At 39.2% G+C, this 21,464-nt stretch overlaps 1 protein-coding gene across 5 annotated transcripts in view; it reads right to left on the bottom strand.

Moving 5' to 3' along the window:
* Positions 1-20,487, bottom strand: part of SEPHS1 (selenophosphate synthetase 1) — a 44,163-nt gene extending 23,676 nt beyond the window's left edge. The window contains exons 1-5 of one of the 5 annotated variants that reach the window (XM_020999702.2): positions 20,134-20,487; positions 16,788-17,057; positions 9,170-9,273; positions 4,319-4,426; positions 1,166-1,320 (exon numbers count right to left, since the gene is read on the bottom strand). In XM_020999702.2, the coding sequence (XP_020855361.1) occupies positions 1,166-1,320; positions 4,319-4,426; positions 9,170-9,273; positions 16,788-16,980 (560 nt within the window). In that variant the 5' untranslated portion in view covers positions 16,981-17,057; positions 20,134-20,487. Of the gene's footprint in view, positions 1-1,165; positions 1,321-4,318; positions 4,427-9,169; positions 9,274-13,676; positions 13,870-16,787; positions 17,058-18,604; positions 19,046-19,093; positions 19,744-20,133 lie in introns of those variants that run through there. The other 4 variants (XM_020999704.2, XM_020999703.2, XM_020999706.2 and 1 more) reach the window with 4 other exon arrangements.
* Between the last annotated feature and the right edge of the window lie 977 nt (positions 20,488-21,464).

Here is a 21,464-nt window from a genome sequence, read left to right as displayed (position 1 = left end):
CACAATCTTGGGGAGGGAGGGAAAGAAAATTTAAAACTCAAAAGCTTATAGAAATGATTACTGAAAACTAAAAATAAATTAATTTATTTTTAAAAAAACAAGGCCCCCCTCCCCCCCAAAAAAGAAGAGCGTCTATTACTTCTGGAAAAGGGGAAAAGTAGTTTCTGCTAACAAAGAATAACAAACACTCCAAGTGAGATTTGATATTAGAAGACAATTCTTGATTAAAGCTCAGGACTTAGAGAAATGCAAATTAAAACAACTCTGAGGTACCACATCACACCTATTAGATTGCCTAACATGACAAAACAGGAAAATGATCAATGTCGGAGAAGATGTGGGAATATTGGAACATTAATACATTTTTGGTGGAGTTGTGAATTGATCCAATCATTCTGGAGAGCAATTTGGAACTATGCCCAAAGGGCTATAAAACTGTGTATATACCCTTTGATCCAGCAACACCACTTCTAGGTCTGTAACCCAAAGAGATCATAAAAATAGGAAAATGACCTATATGTACAAAATATTTATAGCAGCTCTTTTCAGGGTGGCCAAGAATTGGAAATTGAGGGAATGCCCCCTAATTGGGGAATGGCTGAACAAATTGTGGTATATGAATATAATGGAATATTATTGTTCCACAAGAAATGATGAGCAGGTATATTTCAGAAAAACCTGGGAAGACTTGCATGAAGTGATGCTAAGTGAAGTGAACAGAACCAGGAAAACTTTGTACACATTAATAGCAACATTGTGCAGTGATCAACTTTCACAGACTTAGTTCTTCTCAGCAATGATCATCTAAGACAATTCCAAAAGACTCATGACGGAAAATGCTATTCACATCCGGAGAAAGAACCATGGAGTCTAAACACAGATTGAAGCACACTACTTTTCCTTTTTTTTTTTCCTTTCTTGTGGTTTTTCCCTTTGGTTCTAATTCTTCTTTACAATATGCCTAATGTGGAAATATGTTTAATATGACTGTACATGTATAGCCTATATCTGATTGCATACCATCTTGGGGAGGGGGAAAGGGAAGGAGGGGAGAGAAAATTCAAAACTCAAAATCTTGTAAAGGTGAATGCTAAAAACTAAAAATAAATAAATATTCTTAAAAATTAAAAAAAAAAGTTCAGGACTGCCAAAAAAGTTAACTTACATAATAAACTCATTGGGCTGACAGACTGTTGTAGCCACTCCACCCAACACAATCCAGGGATTCAACACTGTTTGGCCACCAGTTACAGATGTTCCTGCTTCTTCTGCAGCATCTTTAAAACCCTGTATAATTAGGGGCATCACTTTGTCCCTTTCCTACAGATTAAAAGGGAACAAATTAAAAGTGAGTAAACACAGAGGGACAAGGAGAAATCAAGTGACAATTTCATTTCCTGGAGAAGATAACCTACTGGTTCAGAGTTTCAGGTACAAAGGCACTTCCTTCAAGTTCACATAATAGGCAGAACAATTAATACAAGCCAAGAATTATTACTTTGTAATCACTCTGTTAAATGTTGGAAGATGTTCTGGGTAACAATTTGTAGCAGTTACATAGATAAAGCTGTAATGGTTTTTTTTAATTCATTTTCACAACATCCCTCACAATAGCTGAAAAACAGTTTGAAAAGGAAACAACTGAGCTGATTGGGTAGTAGTTTTTGTTGTTGCTATTGTTTTCTTATGTGAGGGAGGGAAGGAGATGTTGAGACCTATGATTTCATTGGTGCTGGGAAATTCTGCTGTAGAAATGCCTTCTACGAATGCAGAATAGCAGCTCATGTGTAACTTAGCCTCAGAGAGCTGGCAAAACAGAAAGATTTTAAGTCAAAGTTGAAGATCACTTGAGGGGGATATTGAAGAGAGGACTACTGTTCAGGTATAAGTCAGACTAGATAAACCCCTTCTGTTGAGTTTTGTTTCATCGTTCTGATGGTTCCTCCTATTGGTTTTAATTTTTACTTACAACTTCGCTAATGTGAAAATATGTTTAATGGGTATGTAAATGTAAAGCCTATGTCAGATTGTGTGCTGTCTTTGGGGGGGAGGAAGGAAAAGGGAGAAAAAATTTCAACTCAAAAGCATATGGGAAAAAAAATAGACTAGATAAACCCCAAAGGCCCTTCTAACTGAAAGACTCTAATTACTTCATCCTGCAAAAAGGGCCCACCCACAAAAAAAAGTTAATCTGTCACTGACTGCTGTTTGGCTGCTGTTATGGAAGTAGGTGTCAAAAAAAATTAAAAACAACCCCCATAAGACTAAGTGGCTCTATGAAGACCATCTTTATTTTGGTCTTGGTTCCTTATACCTCATGTGTTTTTTTCTTATGAGGGAAAAAATAGTGCCAGTGTGCAAGTATACTTGCGCTCTGCTAAAGCACAGACTATCCCAGTGGCTGTAGCCTTTAAGACTGTTCCTTAGAAACTCTGGCACCTGATAGCACAAAAACCACTGCCTTTAATACAAAGAGCAATCCAAGACCTTTCTTACATGCTGACTGCAAAACCCAGGATGACATAAGAACCCAGGACTAGGAGGTAAAAAGCCTGGGTTCTAATTCCAGCTCTACAGTTAGCTAGGTAAGTGATCTCTGGGCATAAATTGGTACCTTCAGGTTTCAATGTCTTCATCTGTAAGAGGAGGGAGGTGGACTAGCTCTAAATATCAACACAAGATCTGGTGGAGACTAGCACTGAACCAAAAGGAATCTAACAGCCGTTAATTAACTGTGTCATCTTGGGCAAATGACTTTGTCCCTTTGTACTGAATTTCCTCATCTGCATAATGGAGGGAAAACAGAGTTGCCCTACTTACCTCACAGGGCTGATGTAAGGGTAAAATTAGGTAAGAGATGTGATTGTTAGCTTTGTAGCCTTAGGCTAGTCACTGCACTTCCCCTGGGCCTCAGTTTCCCCATCTGTAAAATGATCAGGTTGGACTAGATGAGCTCTAAGGTCCCTTCTAGCTCCAGTATTCTATGATTCAAAAAAGTGTTTTGGCGAAGTAACTGTAACACATAATAATCCATGCAAAAAACACTAACGCTAACAACTAAAGGTATTATTACAGGGATGAATAAGATGTGTCCCTCACCTTGTCTACCAAGAGAAAAAAGATGTACATAAAAAACTATAATAAAAAATGTGATAGGTGCTATAATAAAAGTACAAAGTGCTATGGGAGTTGATAGGAAGAGAGGTCACTTCTAGCTGGGCAATAAGGAAAAGCTTCATGGAGGACACAGCATTTGAATTCAGCATGATTTCTACAGGCAGAGATCATTTATCATGAGGAAAGAATAGATAAGCAATAAAGTTTAAAGTAAGTAGCAAGTTAAATACTTTCATAGTATGAAAATCCTTGAAAGCTGGGTTAAGGAATTTGGAGTTTAGACAAGATTTAATATTACTATCATCCTTCATAATTTATCAACTGCTTCAGGTAATGTATAGATTTAAGCCCTGCACTTTTACAATATCGGGACCAAGTATTCCTAAGATCTGTAACAATTGGTCTTTCCCATGTTTCTGAAAGGTTTGGATTTTCTTAGATTATTTTAACTCAAATCCCTGGCTCAAAACACACATAACAGAATGCTGAGCTAGGAGGAACCTTTGAGATCATCTAGTTCAGCCTGACTGTTCACAAATGAAAAAAATCAAGGTACCTAAAGATTAAGAGTTGTGCCCAAGGTGACATGGTTAATAAGTGGCAGAGCTTGGGGGCTCAAGCTGAAGGTCCACTAACTCAAAAGTATTTCTCAATCTTAACTGGGACAAAGGAGTAAAAAAAAGTACGTGCCAGTCAATCAATAGAAAAGGAAGGACATTCCTTTTCCATGGGCCCCTAGTTCATAAGGCCCCTCCCACCCATCAGAGGCAGGAAGAAATCACTACCCTCATAGCTCCAACCCTTTGTGGTAGCCCAGCCCCCACCTTCCCTGGATGGAAAAAGAGTGGGACAGGTGAGCAGGCCACAATCTTTCATTTTGATTTACTAATAAGCTCAGGAAATGAAATGGAACAGCATTTATTAAGCACTAAGTGCTAGGCACTTGGCTAAGTGATAGGGATACAAGTAAGCCAGACAGACCTGTCCTCAAAGAGCTTACATTCTAAAAGGTAACACAATGTACACAGGAAAGCAGGGAAGTCGCAAGCAATGTCATTTGAGAATGTTAGAGGAGGAAGGGATCACAGTCCTCATCTAATCCAATCCCTTCGCTCTTAAGATGAGTAAACTCACATCCACAGAGGTTCAGTGACTGGCCCAGGATGACATGAGCTAGTTGAGCAGTTAACAGAAAACTTACCCTGTCTGTCATTTTATTACTAATTCCAAGGAGCATCAACATGTTGTCACATTCCGTGACACCCATTGCATAAAGGTCACTTAGAACATTGGCACAGGCTATCCGGCCCTGGAAAAAAAAAAGGGAGGAGGAAGTAAGCAGATTATCTAAAACAATGTTCTCAGCACAGCACAAATCTACAAACCAGAGCACACTTTAGAGCAGTATCACTCAAAGATGGGGCTTCCGGGGTGGGGGGTAGGAACACAGGACTTCTGGACTTTTCATGACACTAAAGTACCACTTTTTTCTCTCTCCATCATCAGAGTTGCTCTGCCATTCATACTTTTCTCAATTCCCCATTACTATTTCCATCCCACTCTAGCCCTTTCATTTCTTCCTCCTACTCTCCTGGGTAAAGCACAGGAATGATGTTACCATCACTCCACCATCAAGATGGAAAACAGAATGAAAATACTATAATTTTTTTTGGGGGGGGTGAGGGAAAGACTGGGGTGGGGGAGGAAAGAGACAAGAGTCAATAGAAAAAGGATAACATGAGAAGGAGGATGGGATAAATTTTTTCCACTTTAACTGTCCCCAAACAAACCTAAAAACAACCCCTTACCTTACCAAAACCATTGTTTATCCTAGTCAGGTAACAAATAATGTTGACATCATTTATTTTCATATATTATACCACCTAGGTAGAGAAACGAGCTGTCAAAACAGCTCATGTTTTGTGTTTGCAAATTTGGGAGCTTTAAAAAAAAACCTTTTTAAGAACTTAAATACCAAAAAATTAGCATTTTCATATATAGTAGAACAGAGTATGTAAAACACTCAATCTCCATTGCTTACTTAAAAAAAAAGGTTTAATGAATTCTACATGTTCCACTCAAAACCCTCCTACTTGTCTGCTTCCTTCTTTTCTTTTTATGCGTTTAAAAAAAGTCTCAATATTCCTTTTTTTTTCTGCATCACATTATTGCTATCTCCTCCTTCCAATTAAAAACCAAGAGGAAAAGAAACCACCCCTCTAACAACTAAGACTAGTCAAGTCAGAGAACACACATGGCCATGTCCAAAAATGTATTTCTTTCTGTCCTGTGAATCCATAACCTTCTTGTCAGGAGGTCAGCAAGCATGCTTCAACATAAGTTCTCTGGAGACATGGTTGGTCACTGCTTTGATTTGAGTTCTTATATCTTTCAAAGTGTTTTTTTCCTTTTCAGTGTTGTTGCCCTTGGTATAATTTCTCTTCCTGGCTCTTCTCCCTTCACTCTGAATCACTTTATACTACCCAGGATTCTCTGAAATGATTTATTTATTATTTCTTACAGCTCAATGATAGTCCATTATGTTCATGAACCATAGTTTGTTCAGCTATTTCACAAATGATGATGGGCAACCTCTTAGATTCTAGTTCTTTTCTCCTTTTAATCCATTTAGGGACTATTTTTTCAAGGTTGTTTTTGAGATCGAATGATAAGAAACTATATAGAAAACTTAAGAAGCAGGGGAACTTTTTTAAGTGACACTGAAACAAAAGTTTCTTTTCTGATGATAAAATAAGAAGAGTAACCAATTAATCTACAAATTATCAAGAAAACAATTGTTCAAAAGTCATAGAACAATTTATCCAACGACCACAATAATGCAAGGGAAAGAACTTCGAAACTCTGATCAATGGGATGCCAATCATGACGTCAGAGAACTGATGGCTATTGTTTATCCCCTGCCTCTCAGTGGAGCCCAGATGTACAGAATGAGGCAGACATACTGAGACAAAATATAGAAAAAATGTAACACTTATAGAAGTACCTTTAGAAAAAAAATTGTTACAGATCCTTGTTTTTTTTTTACTTTGAATTTTTAACACTCTATTCACTAGGCTTCAATGTAGCAAGCCGATAAGGAAGCTTTTCTTTTGACAGCAGGATAGTGAAACATTAAAGTATTTGCTTGTTGTTGTTATTCAGTTGTGTCCAACTCTATGTGACCTCATGGACTTTTGTCCATAGAGTCTTCTTGGCAAAGATACAGGAGTGGTTTACCATTTCCTTCTCTAGTGTGTCCCCATTTTACAGATGAAGAACTAAGGTAAACAGTGTTAAGTGACTTGCCCAGGGTCACATAGCTAGTGAGTGTCTGAGGCTAGATTTGAACTCAGATATTCCTGATTCAGGGCCTGGTACTCTATCCACTGTACCACCTAGCTGCCCTGTAAGTGCTTGCTTAGTACATTACCAGTTTAAATTTTCTTATATATTTCTGCTAAGGCATCAACTATAACAAAATGTTTCAAACTAATAGTGCAAAATCAGTGCACAAGACTTCAAGTTTGCCTGACGTCTGGGGGCTAACAGCTACTCCTTTATTTTGACACCAGCTGAGGACATGACTATGTGCTTCCTATAGTTCTCTTGACTACAGCTGGAATTATGGTGAAAAGAGGGGTCCAAGTCCCAGATCTGTGTACATTTCCCTACTACTCAAGCCTGACATTTGAAGAACAGCATCTCTGGGTACTAGTGTTTCTTTCTAATAAATTTAAAGGTCCTTGAAGGCTGGGACTTTTTATCCCTATTACAGTGCCTGGCACACAGCAGGTGCCTAATAAAATTAAATGAGCTTGTAGAAATGGAGAGCTGTAGTCACAGAAGCACAAGACAGACAACTCTTCTCCCCAAACAATTCTGCCAAAGAAACGAGTACACTGGACATTTTGGTAGACGATGGCTTTCTCCTTCAGCAGAAGCAGATCACTGAGAGAGCTGCTGCAGAGGGCCAGAGATCCCTGCTGTCCTGATGTCCCTACATGGTCTTGATGCCCTTGAGAAATGAGCCTGTGAAGGAGGTGAAGCAGAGGGAGGGAGGGCTTCACAACATATAGCACCTTGCTTTCCTCTCTGTCTCTCTCCCTCCCCACCCCCCCACACTGACTCTGTTCTAAACAATTCTTTATTAGCTGAGTCACTGCAAGTTGGCCTATGGTCAGCAGTAATCTTCTCAACCAGCAAAAGTAACTCTTCTCCCTAAAGGTTCAAGAATACACAACTATATGTACTTCTTAAATTTCAAGTGATAGCTGGAGGACAGAGAAATGAGAAAAAAAAATTCTGAATTGATGTCTAAGGAGTCCATTTTTTGATGAGATATGTAAGACTTCCACTTCTGTTACAAAATATTCAAGATTGGTTTTACTAAAGGTGACATTAATATCTTAGAAGAAAACTTCTAGCCTGATTTCTTGTGCTACCAAACAAATGGAACCAGCTAGAGAAAGGCTAAACAAACTGTAGCTCAAGAACGAAATGGAATATTACTGTGTGGTAAGAAATGATGAATAGGGAGATTTCAGAGAAGTATGAGAAGACCTATGGGAATTGATGTAAAATGAAGCAAGCAGAACCAGGAAACAATGTATATAATGACTACAATGTAAATGGAAAGATCATCTTCAATGAAGAAAAAAAGCAAATGTCTAAGTTCCTTCTCTTCTTCACAGAGTGGTGGGGGGTGGAGGTAGGGCCTATAAGGGTAAAACACTAGATTTAACTTCCTTTCCTCTTACTTGCTTTTAAACACTCTCTAATCTGGCTTTTGATTTCATCATTCAAATGAAATATTGATAGAGATCTGTAGATGGATACCAATCTATCTATAGATTTATCTATTTTTCTCTCATTCTCATCTTTGTTTCTCTCCTCCTCCCCCGCCCTCCTTTCCATTCACACAGCTGACACTCTCACCTCCCAAATATGCCTAAACTACTGAAATAACCTTCTTGTTGGTCTTCCTGCCTCAAGTCTCTTGCCACTCCAACCCATCTTCTAGTAATCTGTCAAAGTGATTTTCTCAAAGTTCAGATCTGACCATGTTACCTTCCCACTCCCCCGACCCTCCCAATCAATAAACTCCAGTGACTTCCTAACACTTCTAGAATCAAATATAAAATGCTATTTGACACTGAAAGCTTTTCTCACCACTTGGCACCTTCCTACCCTTCCAGTCTTTACACTTTACTCCTCTCCCCAACACATTCTATAATACAGCTTCACTGCCCTTCTTGCTGCTCCTCAAACATGACAATGAATCTCCTGATTTCATGTATTTTCTTTAGCTGTCCCCATGTGTGCAATGCTCTCTATCTTCACCTTTGCTTCCTGGCTTCCTTCAAAACTGAGTTCTAATTCTACCTTCTAAAATAGGCTGTTTCTAGTCTCCCAATTGCTGGAACCGTCCCCTCTGAAATTGCCTTCTATCCATTCTATATATATCCTGAGGGTAGGGACCATGTTTTTACTTTTTTGTATCCTCAGTACTTAGCACACTGTAATAACTTAATAAATGCTTAATGATTTAATAAACACTTGTTGACAGACTGATTCAGTTGATGCACTGGTTGAAACATTAGTTTGCTGAACTGGTATTTTTCCTCCTGTCTCTTTCTCTGATTACAATGGTTTGGATACATTAGGAAATGAGAATTATGTCTGAACAAAAGATAGCAATAAAAATTGGAGACTTAAACCTAGAGTACAAGTGTGCTAAGGGTTTATTAGGGTATAGTCAGAGTAACAGAGAGACGGAAAAAAACCACACAAATATTTATCATTCATTGAGATAGTTAAAAATGAGTAAGCATGTATGTTTAAAGATATACATAAAAGACTATGAGAGTTCCCCAATTTTTACCTAATAAGTTTTCTTATCTTTATATAATTTATTGTTTATGTTATCAAATGTAGATACAATAAATTATCGTCACATAAAATGTATGTGTGTGTATCATTTACATCATAATTTGCATTTTTCTCTTTTAAAATAAATCTGGTTGAAATACAGAAACTTATGGGCCAGACTCACCATCATGTAAGGATCATCCACAATAGGATAAATGTAATCTGTGGTCTGAACCAAGGAAAGACCACCATGTCTCAATGGAATAACACAAGTGTCCATTCCAATGCCTGTAAAGAACAGAATTATCATCAACAGACCCATCATTAAAAGGGCAGTCACTATCTCTTACATTTAAGTTCTGAATCAGAAGGAACTTGTTTAATACTGTACAGTGCCAAGAAAGCAATGTGGTTCTTATCAAAAAGCATAACTGAAATAAATGTGAAACACAACCAGCTTAAGCAATATAAGAACCAAAAAAAGCATAAAAGAACCAAATGTCCATATAACATTACTTTTTTTTTTACCATTATTAATGCAGCAGTCTAAGTGAAAACTTAAGTTTAATGAAAATTTTTTCCATTAACACTTGTGAATAACACAATTATCTTTGTATAGTACTAGTCTATGTGATTCTTACAATCTGTAAGATCCTTTCAATAAGAATGTCTTTAACAACCACGTAATACCAGACAATGGGACTAAGGTTGCTTAGTTTGCAACTGAAAAGTTTTATACAGCATCTTATTTTCTTTTGGTCAGAAATATTACAAAATATTACCCAGAATGGGTCTATAATTCCTAAAGAACTACATATACATTTAGACACAACAACTGTTACCATCATTCTGAAAACCACCTGAAAGCATTATTAAGTGGCATTTCAATTTGTCTTGAGATAAAAAAACAATTAAAAAAAATTAATAAAATTCTCCTTCTAATAAATCAAAACTTCATTAATTCAGTGTCCAAAAACACTGACAGGACTTTACAGTAGCATTCTCTATGATAAAGGATTTGATATGCAAAATAGTAAATATTTTCAAAGGAAAATACTTAAGCCTCAATAATTACACATACATACATACATAATACTTTACAATGCATAAATTATGTGAAGTTGATGTAGAAGTATCATTTTCCCCATTTTACAGGTGCAAAGAGGTAAGGCTTTTCTATCACAGAGCAGTCACATGGGTATTAAATGTTTGGAACTAGAACTGAAACCCAGATTTCCTAACCCCCAAGTTCAGTGCCTTCTTTATACCATATGCCTCTCTAGGTAATAGATGATACTTATACAGCACTTTAAATCAATCAATAAATATGTACTTATGAAACATCTATGGTGTACTAGGCACTGCCCTAGGTACTAAAGATACAAATAAAAAGAGTGAAACTTTGATCCCTGTTTTCAGTGAGCTTATATTCTAATGGATTAGATAACAAGTATACAAATATACATACAGCATAAATATAAAGATAACACATACAGACATATATTTGTCATTGTTGTTCAGTCATATCAGTCACATCCAACTCTTTGTGACTCCATTTGGGATTTTCTTGTGGAGTGGTTTGTCATTTCATTTCCCAGCTCTTTTTACAGACAGGAAACTGAGGCAAACAGGGTTAAGTGATTTGCCCAAGGTCATACAGCTAGTAAGTGTCTGAACTCAGGTCTTCCCAACTGTAGGCCTGGCGCTTTATCTCCTAAGCCACCTAGCTGCCCTACACACCGCGTGCGCGCACACACACACACACACACACACACACACACACACACACACAACAAGGTAATTATAGTTATCCCTTCCACATCTAGCCTTTCCTCATCATGGGTTTGATATATTGTGAGTCGGCATAAGAAATTAAATGGGAATTTTTGGGGAGTTTTACAGAAACCACAGATGACACACAAAGGCCAGCAGACAACACAGAGCCTATGACCAAATACTTAACCTAAATTTTACAATGTGGTAGTGTAAACACCCCATAAAAGAAAAAGAAGAAAATCAGACTTCTTCTCTGGTACAAAGGGAGGGCCAAAAAATTTTACACAGATTTTCCAGATTGTGGGGGCTCCTTACCCCAACCCCCAAGGTATGGAAGGGATAACTGTAATTACGAAGTAATTAAATATAAGGTACCATGGGAGAGGGCACTAGCAGTTTGGAGGAACGGAATCAGGAAAGACTTCAGGCAAAAGCTGGTGCCTGAACTGCATCTTCAAGTAAGAGGGGGTCTCTATGAGGTGGACTTATTCCAGGCATGAGAGACACCCATTGTAAATACATGGAGAATGGAAAATAGATAGTGCCCAGGACAAATGAGGAACAGAGAGAAAGAGAACCAGTTTGGCAGATTCTCAGAGTTTCAAAGATAAATTGGAGCCAGATAGTGCAGGGCTTTAAAAGCTAAATGAGGAGTTTATATCTTAAGGTCTACAGCTTTAAAGTATAAAAATTGATTTACAAACATCTCATCTGATCCTCTGACAGACAGATACTAGAGGCATTTTTATCCTTACTTTACAGATGAGGAAACTGAAGCTAGTTACACGGCTGTTAACTACCAGGGGATTGAAAACCAACTGTTTCTTAATATTTAGAGGTATGTATTAAAATACAGTTGATATCAACTCTAAATAATCTTACCTATTCAGGAAGTAATATGACTCAGTGAAAACAGCAATGGATTTGGAGTGCAAAAGTGTGACAGCTGCCTCTAGCCCACTTACCAACAAGATAATTGTGGGTAATTTTTCCGAACTTAATTTTTTTCATCTGTAAAGTGGAGATATCTACCTGCCAGGATGTCGTAGGAACATTTTTGTCACATGTATCAAATGCTATAGATGTGTGGTTTTTTATTTTCAAATCAAGTTCAGATGGCTACTATAGGTATTTTTAAGTTAATATAACTATATTTCTTTTTTTTTTAATTCAGCTCTTTTACAAATTCAGACTGGCCTTTTTCTCTACTTAATTCTGGTAAGAAGGGCTGTTAATACATATTTTTAACAGGATAGCTCTTAGCATAAATATATGCACATTCTAGTTCTTTTATCCTCCTAAGTAATATTTAAATAATGAAGTCAAACAAGTAAAGGCATACAAAGTTATAACGAGATTTAAAAGAAAACAAATTTTAAAAACCTTCTGAAATTAAGATTATAAACTTAAGAACAATAAATTAATCCTGAATCAAATACTTAAAACATTCCCACAATATAATTTATATTTAAAATAAAGGACTTGAGGAAAGGACTTGAGGGGGCCAAAGAGAGAGATAAACAGGCAATCTATAAACTTTAAAGTTTGCACAAAAATGATAATTTTACTCATCTATCTGAACAGTATTTGAGTATTGCTATAAATAACTGAACTTTACACATTAATACATATATAATATACACAAACATATACACTTATATGATTTTTATATAATATAAAACATATATTTTTAAAAACAGAAATTAATCCTAGCACTAGTTCCTTATGCAGATAATTTTTCACTTCTTTTTCCATCACTACAAATCCAAAATAGAAACAAGAACCATACATCTCAGGGAAACAGTCTTTCTTATGCAGCAAAGCAGAAAAGTTAGGGCATGACTCAGTAGTACAACTGAGATTTTTGTTTCAGAAATAGTAGGGAAACCAACTCCATAGACTAGATCACTTCACAAGTAATCAGTTTTTGATTATATTCAGACAAAGATGCTTGTAATAATTCAAAGAATCAATCAGATAGCATGCTCCCAAAATTTCAGAAGAAAAAAAAAGTGGCATATTGGCCACAGCACTGGCCAGGAAGTCACAAAGACCTGGGTTTGAATCTTGCCTCTGACATTTGCCTCTTTAGGCCTTAATTTCTTATCTGTAAAATAGAGATAACATCCATGGAGATCTATGAACTTATAGAGTTACATGATATATAGATATAGATATAGATGTATCTATGATCTATAGTTTTACAAACTTTAAAAAGTTATATAAATGTGAGCTATGATCTTAACAACAAGTGTTCCCAGTGTCTATGTCAGTGTAAATGTCAGGAGCACAGGAGCCACATCTTCTGAATAGTATCTACAGTCCCTATCTCATTTGAATGCTCCCTAATTGAAAAAACAGACAATTTTGGAGATAAATTCCTATCTGTTTTAGAAAAGTAAAATGTACTTTTCCCCCTTCTCTTGAATTTTCACTTCATAAATTCCTAGAATCTTAGAGTAAAAAAAAGTCTCAAAGGTCCAAGCCCTAGTCAAAACATGAAATCCCCCTTATTATATTCCTAACAAGGGGTCATCTGAGTCTCTACTTGAAAACTTTCAAAGGCTAGGAACTCACTATCTGAGGCAGCCTAAGCAATTTTGAAACCGTTCCAATAATTTAGTCTCAATTTTCTCAGGCATCATATGAGGATAATAATAACCACAGTGTGAGGCAGCATGTTCAGGTGTCTAGAAAGCCAATCTCAGAGTCTGAAAGATCTAGTTCAAGTCCACCTCAGCCAAACACTAGATGTGTGAAGCTGGGCAAGTCTCTTAATCACTCAGTGCCCCAAGCAACTGTCTAAAACCATAAATGTCAGAAGATTGGTAGAAGTTCCTCACTCAAAGCTCCTTACAGTGATTATTAAGAAAAAAAAAAGGTTCAAAAAGAAGGCAAAACAAAATCTCTAGTACCTGGCTCACTGGGTTGTTGTGAGGATGAGACTGCTTAGTTTTCCTTGAGATTAAGCCCAACTGCCTCTCAGCAACTTCTACCCATCAGTTCTAGAAGTTCTCTCAGCAGGGGCCAAACAGAAGTTTAATAGCTCTCCTAGATGATAGTTCTTCAAATATTTGAAGACAGATAATATTTCCATCCCTCAGTCTTCCTTTTGGTAGGTTAAACATCCTCATTTCCTTCAACTCAGCTTTGGATGGGACTGTAGGTGAAAGCCTACAGAAAGAGCTACTAAAGAGTAACTGTTGAATTTATTAGTTTTCAAGTATAAATCAAAGAACTTTATACATGATTTATATGTAAACATATTATGTGATTTATACTTTGATTTATAGCTTTGATTTGTTAATAATGTATTTAGATAGACTACCCAAGCTCCAGAAGTTTCCTTAGTCTCATATTTTTAAAAGTCTTTTTTAATATAGGAATGTCTTTTAGTGTTTGATTATATGCAATTTATCAATGGAGTACCTCAGAGAGTATTAGGAATCCCAAGTATTCTGACAAGGATGAAAAAGGAGCAAGCAGCTTATGTTGTTTGCATTAACTCTTTTAGAACTGTACCTCTTTAAACCATGAGACATTTATCCATTAAGTTCAATACCTGCCAAGGATTTGTAAATCTGCCTACCTCTGCTCTAAAACACTTAAAACAAGAATCTCAAAGGCAGAGCTGTACCCCAGGTTTTATTCATTTGTTTTAAAACCCAATCACTTTATAAACTATTTTCAAAAATAGATTCCAAAAATCACAAAGCATAGCATGTCATGGACCCACTCCCTCAATTAAATGGGAGTCACATTACATTTTCACTGGCAACTATGAGTCTTAATCTCCAAACTCTTTACAGAGGCATATAATAAATTATCACCTTCACTGATATTATTATATTGTACATGTGGAAAACTACTGACAAGTCACTGGTGAGGCTGCCTTGATGAATTAGCATGATAGAACAAAATGAAATTTGGATGTCATGATACCCAGCCCTTTCCTTTGAATCCTTACTGCAATGTACAAAGTAATATAGGAAAACTTCAATTCTTCAGAACCTTCTAGGTAACTGAGGATTTACATAGTTACTTACCTACATATTATTTTAACTATTTTGAGTGCTAATCTTTATAAAAGGCATAGCACTTCTCAGTCCTCTTAAATTAGCACAGTAAAGGATACATAAGTATACCTTTTCTTGATGACTGTCACCTTTGAGAACATCGGTTTTGTAGTCACTGAGAGCACTGGACTTGGAATCAAGACCTGGCTCTCCCATTTAAAGCCCTGTGCCCACTGGCAAGTTACTTTACTCCATAAGCATTAGTTTCCTCTGTAAAGTCAGGAGAATAACACTTGAACTATTTACCTCTCTCAGTTGTGAATAAAACACTTTATAAAAGCTAAAGTGATACATAAATGTAAACTATTATTTCTGAGTTACAATTACTACTACCCTACAGTGATACTATCAGGACCTACTAAGGTATATAAGGCAATTTGCTGGTATGCTAAATTGTTTCAGACAGCTTGCTTTCTTGTGAATGCTTTAAATAGTTCATAGATTTAGAGGTCAAAGAACTCTTAGAGGCCTAATTTGTCTGAATCTCCCCCAGAATCAGACTGTTAAATTCTCAAAGCTTTTAATTGGTAGTGGGTTTGGAAAGTAAACAACTGACATTACAATTACATGTGAAGTAAGAGTCAAAAGGTTCTAAGTAAAGGGCCAAGGGAAAGGGAACAAGCATTTATACAGCACCTACAACCTTCTATGAATAAAATGAACGAGATTTAGGGCATGGGTTCTGATGCAATTATTTTGCCTACTCAGAGGTCATTTCCTGTGACAGTTATTTTTTTGGTTTCAGAACAGATAAATGAGGTTGTAGATTAGATGATGTGATGCTAAATTGATACTCAAAACAAAGGACTTAAAACTTTTCCCCTTAAAGAATATAATTAAATATTAACAATAGCACCATCTAGTAATTACCCTTTATATTTAACTAAGTGGTTTATTTCCTCTACTAGTTTATTTAACACCTTGATAGATCTAGTCTTCATGTTTCCATACAAACATCTTCCTTTCACTTCTTTTCTGACTCATGATATAACTTATATTATTTTAATTTGAAGCACCCAGTATGTACTGAGTCTAATGACTATACTAAAGACATTAAAGCAAAAAAACCCCCCCAAAACCCATAACACTAGACCAAGTATGTAACAAATCAACTAGGTTCATACTGGAACCACAAGCTATAGAAATTCCCAGATCATACTCCCAGAGTTCAAACTGACCATTTACTTGTACCGTGTGTTTATCAACCTAGTGAAGCAAAACCTGCATTAACTAGATGGAAAGAAATTCTTTCCATGGTTTTCAGAAAAGAGAGACAAGTTACAAGACAACTAGTTAATGTCAGGAATTTAGTAATGGAAATACAAAATATCCTAGGATCAATACAGAGAACTGGGCTACCTCACATCATAACATCCACTGATGTTCAGTTCAAAATAGCTCCTCCTGTTCCTCCTCCCTTCCCCCACAACTATAGGATCCTCAAAGAAATACAACCTGCAAAACAATAAATTTACTGAGGCAGGAAGGTGAATTCATACATTTTGAAGGATTTGAATTAGATGGCCTCTGAGATCCTTTTTTACAATGACATTGTATGGCTCTCAGAAAACAAGGTGGGGGGGCGGGGGGTTGCTTGATACTTAAACAGGAAATCGAAATACCTAGATGCATCCTGAGAATTCTATTTAATGGAAAGTTTCACTGTCAGAGAATGATGCTCTTATCTTAAAATAGCAGGAGTGCCCCAGTCACATATATCTCCAAAACTTGGTGTCATTCAAGACTTTTTTCTAGCATTGAACAACTTATAATTATTTGACACAGTTAATTTTGAGTTCCTATTTGGATCATTTTTGTTTGGATAAAATAACTGACAAGGGAACACAGTAGAGGTGCTAGAACTAGGACAGAAAAAAAAATCCTAGCTACAGCTGGATTTGTCCACAGATATGCTATTGAGGTATTAAGGTAAAGATATGGTTTGCTTACCTAGCCTTGGCATAACTGCTCCCAAAAATTGTTCATCTTCCTGGAAGTGATTCTCTTGTAAGGATTCCAGCAATTTCTGTAGGACATCTTGCGGTACCTTGCAGCCTGTGCCCTTCAGTTCAGTGAAACGGGTTAGCCGGAAACTCTTGTCCAATTCATAACTTTCTGGGTTAAAGGATTCCCGAACAGACATGGCTCTTAGGCACACACACTCACAGTTTAGTCTTTTTTCCCCCCTCCTCTAGTCTGATGGTGTCTTGCCTGGTCCACCTATATGCAAGTCACAAAAAGGCAACATAAGAATATCATCTAATACCTTTCAAGTAAAGAGACTGAAAAATAGAAAAAGAAAAGTAACTCCCCCCCCCAAAGGGCAATCCATAAAAGACTTTTCCATTTCAGGTGATTCAAAGTCAGTGGATAATTGCACTATACATCACTACTCTTTATATTGACTTTTATGAACCAGAACAATAAAGACACATCTCTAAAAGTTACTTGGATTGGGGAGTTGGGGGGGGGGGAAGGTTGCACATACTTTCTCTCTAGCAATCTATATAAAACCCATAGAGCTCATCTAAAGGAGAGTGCAATGCCTAAAGCATTATTACATCATAGGGTCAAGACAGAGAAAAGATGATATAAAAGAACTGGAAGTTTATTTCATGAAACTTCTTTCCTGAAAAACAGGTCTCAAAGATCCTCAAAGCACATAACATTAGAAATTAAAAAAAAATGTCAGACACTTCATCTGGCAATTGGCATATTTTAAAAGTTTAAAGTTTTTGGCAAAAAAATAACTTTCATGGTAAATCTTTTAACAAGGCTGCAAATGCTCAAGAGGTACAAGGCCTGTTAGAAAACCCATGGAAAAGATGTTAATGCAAATTCATTTGATGAAATTCTCTATAATGCCAAAATCTAATTTTAGAAGAAAATGTTTTTATTCTGAGTCAGAGGTATACAACATAATCCAAAACTAATAGGAGGTCCCACTAAAGTACACAACTTTCAAATGGGAGTGCCTGTTTTACATGGTACAATATAGTTGTATGACATAGTTGTACTACTGTAGATTTTCCAATTTTTAAAAAATGAAATCCCATTTCCTAGACAGCAAATATTCTATCCAACAGCAAGTTGCATCACTGACAAAGTACTATAGGTACTCTTTAATAGTGTTTCATTGCAAGGCTTACAATTAAATCAAACTAATCACCAGCACTTAATGTGCTGTCCAATGCCAAAAGCTATTCCAATGGGCCTTTCTAGATTTGAAGTCTTTTGAGTTACAGCAAAAACCAAAATTCAGCTCTTGGGTTTAACAAACCTTCAGGACTGCTTAAGGTGTGGAATTACACAGGCAACTCAAATTTTAGAGTCACTTTCCTCTACAAAACTTCAGATTAAGAACATAACTTCCATTTACAGCAAGTGTTTTTCCTCCCCTGGTAGGCATACCACTTATTGAAAACACATCTTATAAAGCCTAAGCATGGGCAGTAATCCAAGCCTTAGTTACCAAAAAAAAACCAAACCAAAAAACGTGTCTGGGATGAGCGACGATTCCAGTCTCAAACTTGTGACTGTAGAAAAGGCCTATACCACTAGGTAAAAAACAACCTGTCAAAAAAAATATGGGGTAGCATTCTATCATTATAACAAAAGTCAGAGATTGTTGTGTTTGTTTTTAAAAGCAGTTTGGTGATTTATAGGAAAATTTTTAAAGAAGGCTTTGACTCAAGAGTTAAAAATAAGAACCTCTCCATAGAAAAAGCACAGCAAAAGCCTACGGACAAAATCGATATATTCCTCACATCTTCTAACCGCACTGGAGTGGGGCCGGGGAGACAGACCGGTGTTGACGGCTGGTGTATATGTACCAGCATATTTACATGTCACTTCCCTAGATTGGTTAAGAATGTAAGGGTAGGTAGGAGTATCTCCAAGCTCCCGAGCTCTCCCATAGAAACTTGAATGCGAACACGAGCCACAAGAGAAGCAATTCCGGAGGGGGGAAAACAGGAAATCCCTATTTTTTGGTCAGCGATTGGAAAAGACCAGGAATGGTCAGGGAAATGGGCAATTACTGTGGCGGTGGAGGTGAAAGTCAATTTGTTTAACAAGAGGCTACACCTCCCCTGGCTTCTCCCGCCCCCAGATGTTTACAATACTTTAAAACAATGACAAGAATAAGTAAAGACGAAGTTTAACCCCTTCCTCCTCGGACACTTTTAAGGATTTTTAAAAGTGCCAGGGGGCAGGGAGGACGGTGCCCCAAGCCCGCGGCCGCTGCCTCGACCTACCTACCGCGAGCTCCGGGAAATAAACAATGGAGCGGGCACCACCACGCGGGGGCGAGGCGGCGGCGGGCCGCCTGTCCATGCGGCTGCAGGGACGCGACTCGGGGACACCTTAAATGCCAAGCCGCTGCCTTTAAAGGCAAATCAGGCCTCGGCCGGCGCTCTTTGTGCGGCCGGCGGGGCGGGGGAAGCCGGCGCTTTCCACCGGGACATCCCCCCCGCCCCGCGGCGGGAACACCCCTGCGCGCTCCCTCGGCCCCCACCGCCGCCGCCGCCAATGGGGAGCGCGCGCCAGGGGCGACCCGAAGGCCCCCTCCCCCCAATCGCTGGTTTTAGTGAGGGGGAGGGAGGTGCGAAAGGCCGTTTTTTTCGGGGGGGCAGGTAACAAGAGCAAGTGTCACGAGGGGGACGAAGTTAACCCTTTGTGGGTGTCCAGAAGGGACGTAAAGGAGGAGGCCGCGTGAGAGTGAGCGCGAGTGTCATGGACGAGTGTTGTGCGTGTGGGGGAGGGGTGGAACGGGAGGTGCCCGGGAGCCGCGCGCGCCGCGCTCCCCGGGACGCCCGAGCTGGATTTCCTCAGCGGCGCGCGCACGCGGACGCGCAGCGGCCCGCCAGCTGCAGCGGCCAAACAAAAATGTCGGCGGGTGAAAAAATTAACCCGTGCGTTGCCACCGCCGCCGCCGCCGCCGCCGCCACCCTCCCTCCCCCCCACACCCCTCCCCTCCCTTGTTCCCTCCCTCGCTCGCTCGCTCGCTCCCTCCCTCCTTCCTTCCCCAGCTCAGAGCGGCTGCTGGTGGCGACAGCGGCGGAGGCGGCAGCTACGGAGCGGGCGGTGCTTCTTTTTTAAAGCGGCCCCAACCACCCCACACTCCGGCCCCCCGCGCCAAGCTGGGCTCTAGCGGGCCAGCGGTGCACGTCTCCCTGCCTGTCCGGGGCCCGACGGAGCGGAGGATTTGCAAAGGGCGCTACGGGGCTTATTGATGAATATTCCCCTTTAAGCCAGGCGTGTCTCTCCCCCCCCTCCCCCCCAGTCAGGCTCTTACCGGTTCGCTTTTCGCCCTCCTCCTCCTCCTGAAAACGGGACTCCCGGCCGTTCCCACAATGCACCGGGCGCAGCCGGGGCTCCCTTAAGCGTCGCCTGAATAAAAATGCCGCTCCAGGCTGCTGGGAGGCCGTGGAGGAGGGGGTGGGGGGTGGGGGTGAACCCCAGACCCGCACCTGGGCGCCTCGCCGGATCCTCGGCTTTTCACTCTCTGGGTCCCCGGCTCCGAAACGGGGCTGCCAAAGGCATGCTGAGCACAAGGTGTGAGGGTCCTTTAAGGGCTGGCTACCTCCCTTTAAGGGGCGGTAGGGGCAGGAGACCTCGGAGCTGTTCGGTGGTGTGCGTGCGGCTCGGGGAAAGGGGAGGGGGGGGAATGCCTAACCCTGAGCCATGCAATGATTGGTCTCGGGGGAGCGGGAGGAGGATTGGGGGGGTGGGGGGGCGTTTGCAAACTCCTGGTGCCACAGGCATCCGTTGCATGATGCAGAGGGATTGGTTTGAAAAGTTGCGAGTTGTATTGGCACGGACAGATGGGCTCGGCGGCGCGTGGGGCTTCTGGTCGACCTAGACTCGGACGCGTTCCAGGGCCGGGGATAATCCTCCCCGACATATCCGGGCTGAAGCGCGCTACGTGGGGCGCGTTCCTCTTACCTGCTCCAGAGCGCTTCCTTTACTCGGAACTAGAAAACAACGGATAAGGCCACAATTTTTTAAAACGCTTTTTTTAAAAAAAGTGTTTAAAATAAAGGTTCCAGAAAAACGGTTTCTGACAGTTAAAGAATCTGAAACGTAAGAGATCAGGTTGATTTGAAAATTAATTTACCCTCTTCCTATTTTATAATTTTGCACCGAGAAGATAAACTCTTGAAATACAAAAATCTCTAGAAAACTTTTTTGAATATTTTAATAAGCTGTGTCGGACGTGCAAAGATCAAGATTCTCATGGCATTAACTCAGTTGCAGGGCGTGTACTTTATAGGCATGTAAAGATACTTCATTGTAATATTCTTTGAGATGAGGGAAATTATGAGAGCTTGGGACATAAGGCTGTTTTGTTACTGATTAAATAATATTTTTCTAGGGCTTCTTTTAGAGGGAGGACAAAAGCAAGCAAGGTTTATTAAGTGCTGACTGTGCCAAGCCTTGGAAGGTGGAGGAAGATTGGGCATCTTCTAAAAGTGTTTTGTTAGGGATGATTTTTGGCCTCTGACTGTATTTCATATTACATCAGGTTTGTGGGTTCCATAGATGCCCTTTTACTCATTTTTTTAATCTCGATGGCTACTCCCCACATTCCTTTTAGTCACTTGCTGAAGTAAAGTTCAAAACTGA

Source organism: Phascolarctos cinereus, unplaced genomic scaffold (genome assembly GCF_003287225.1).
Source record: "Phascolarctos cinereus isolate Bilbo 61053 unplaced genomic scaffold, phaCin_HiC Scaffold_1;HRSCAF=81, whole genome shotgun sequence".
NCBI lineage: Eukaryota > Metazoa > Chordata > Mammalia > Diprotodontia > Phascolarctidae > Phascolarctos > Phascolarctos cinereus.
This window is presented reverse-complemented; position numbering and strand designations above follow the sequence as displayed.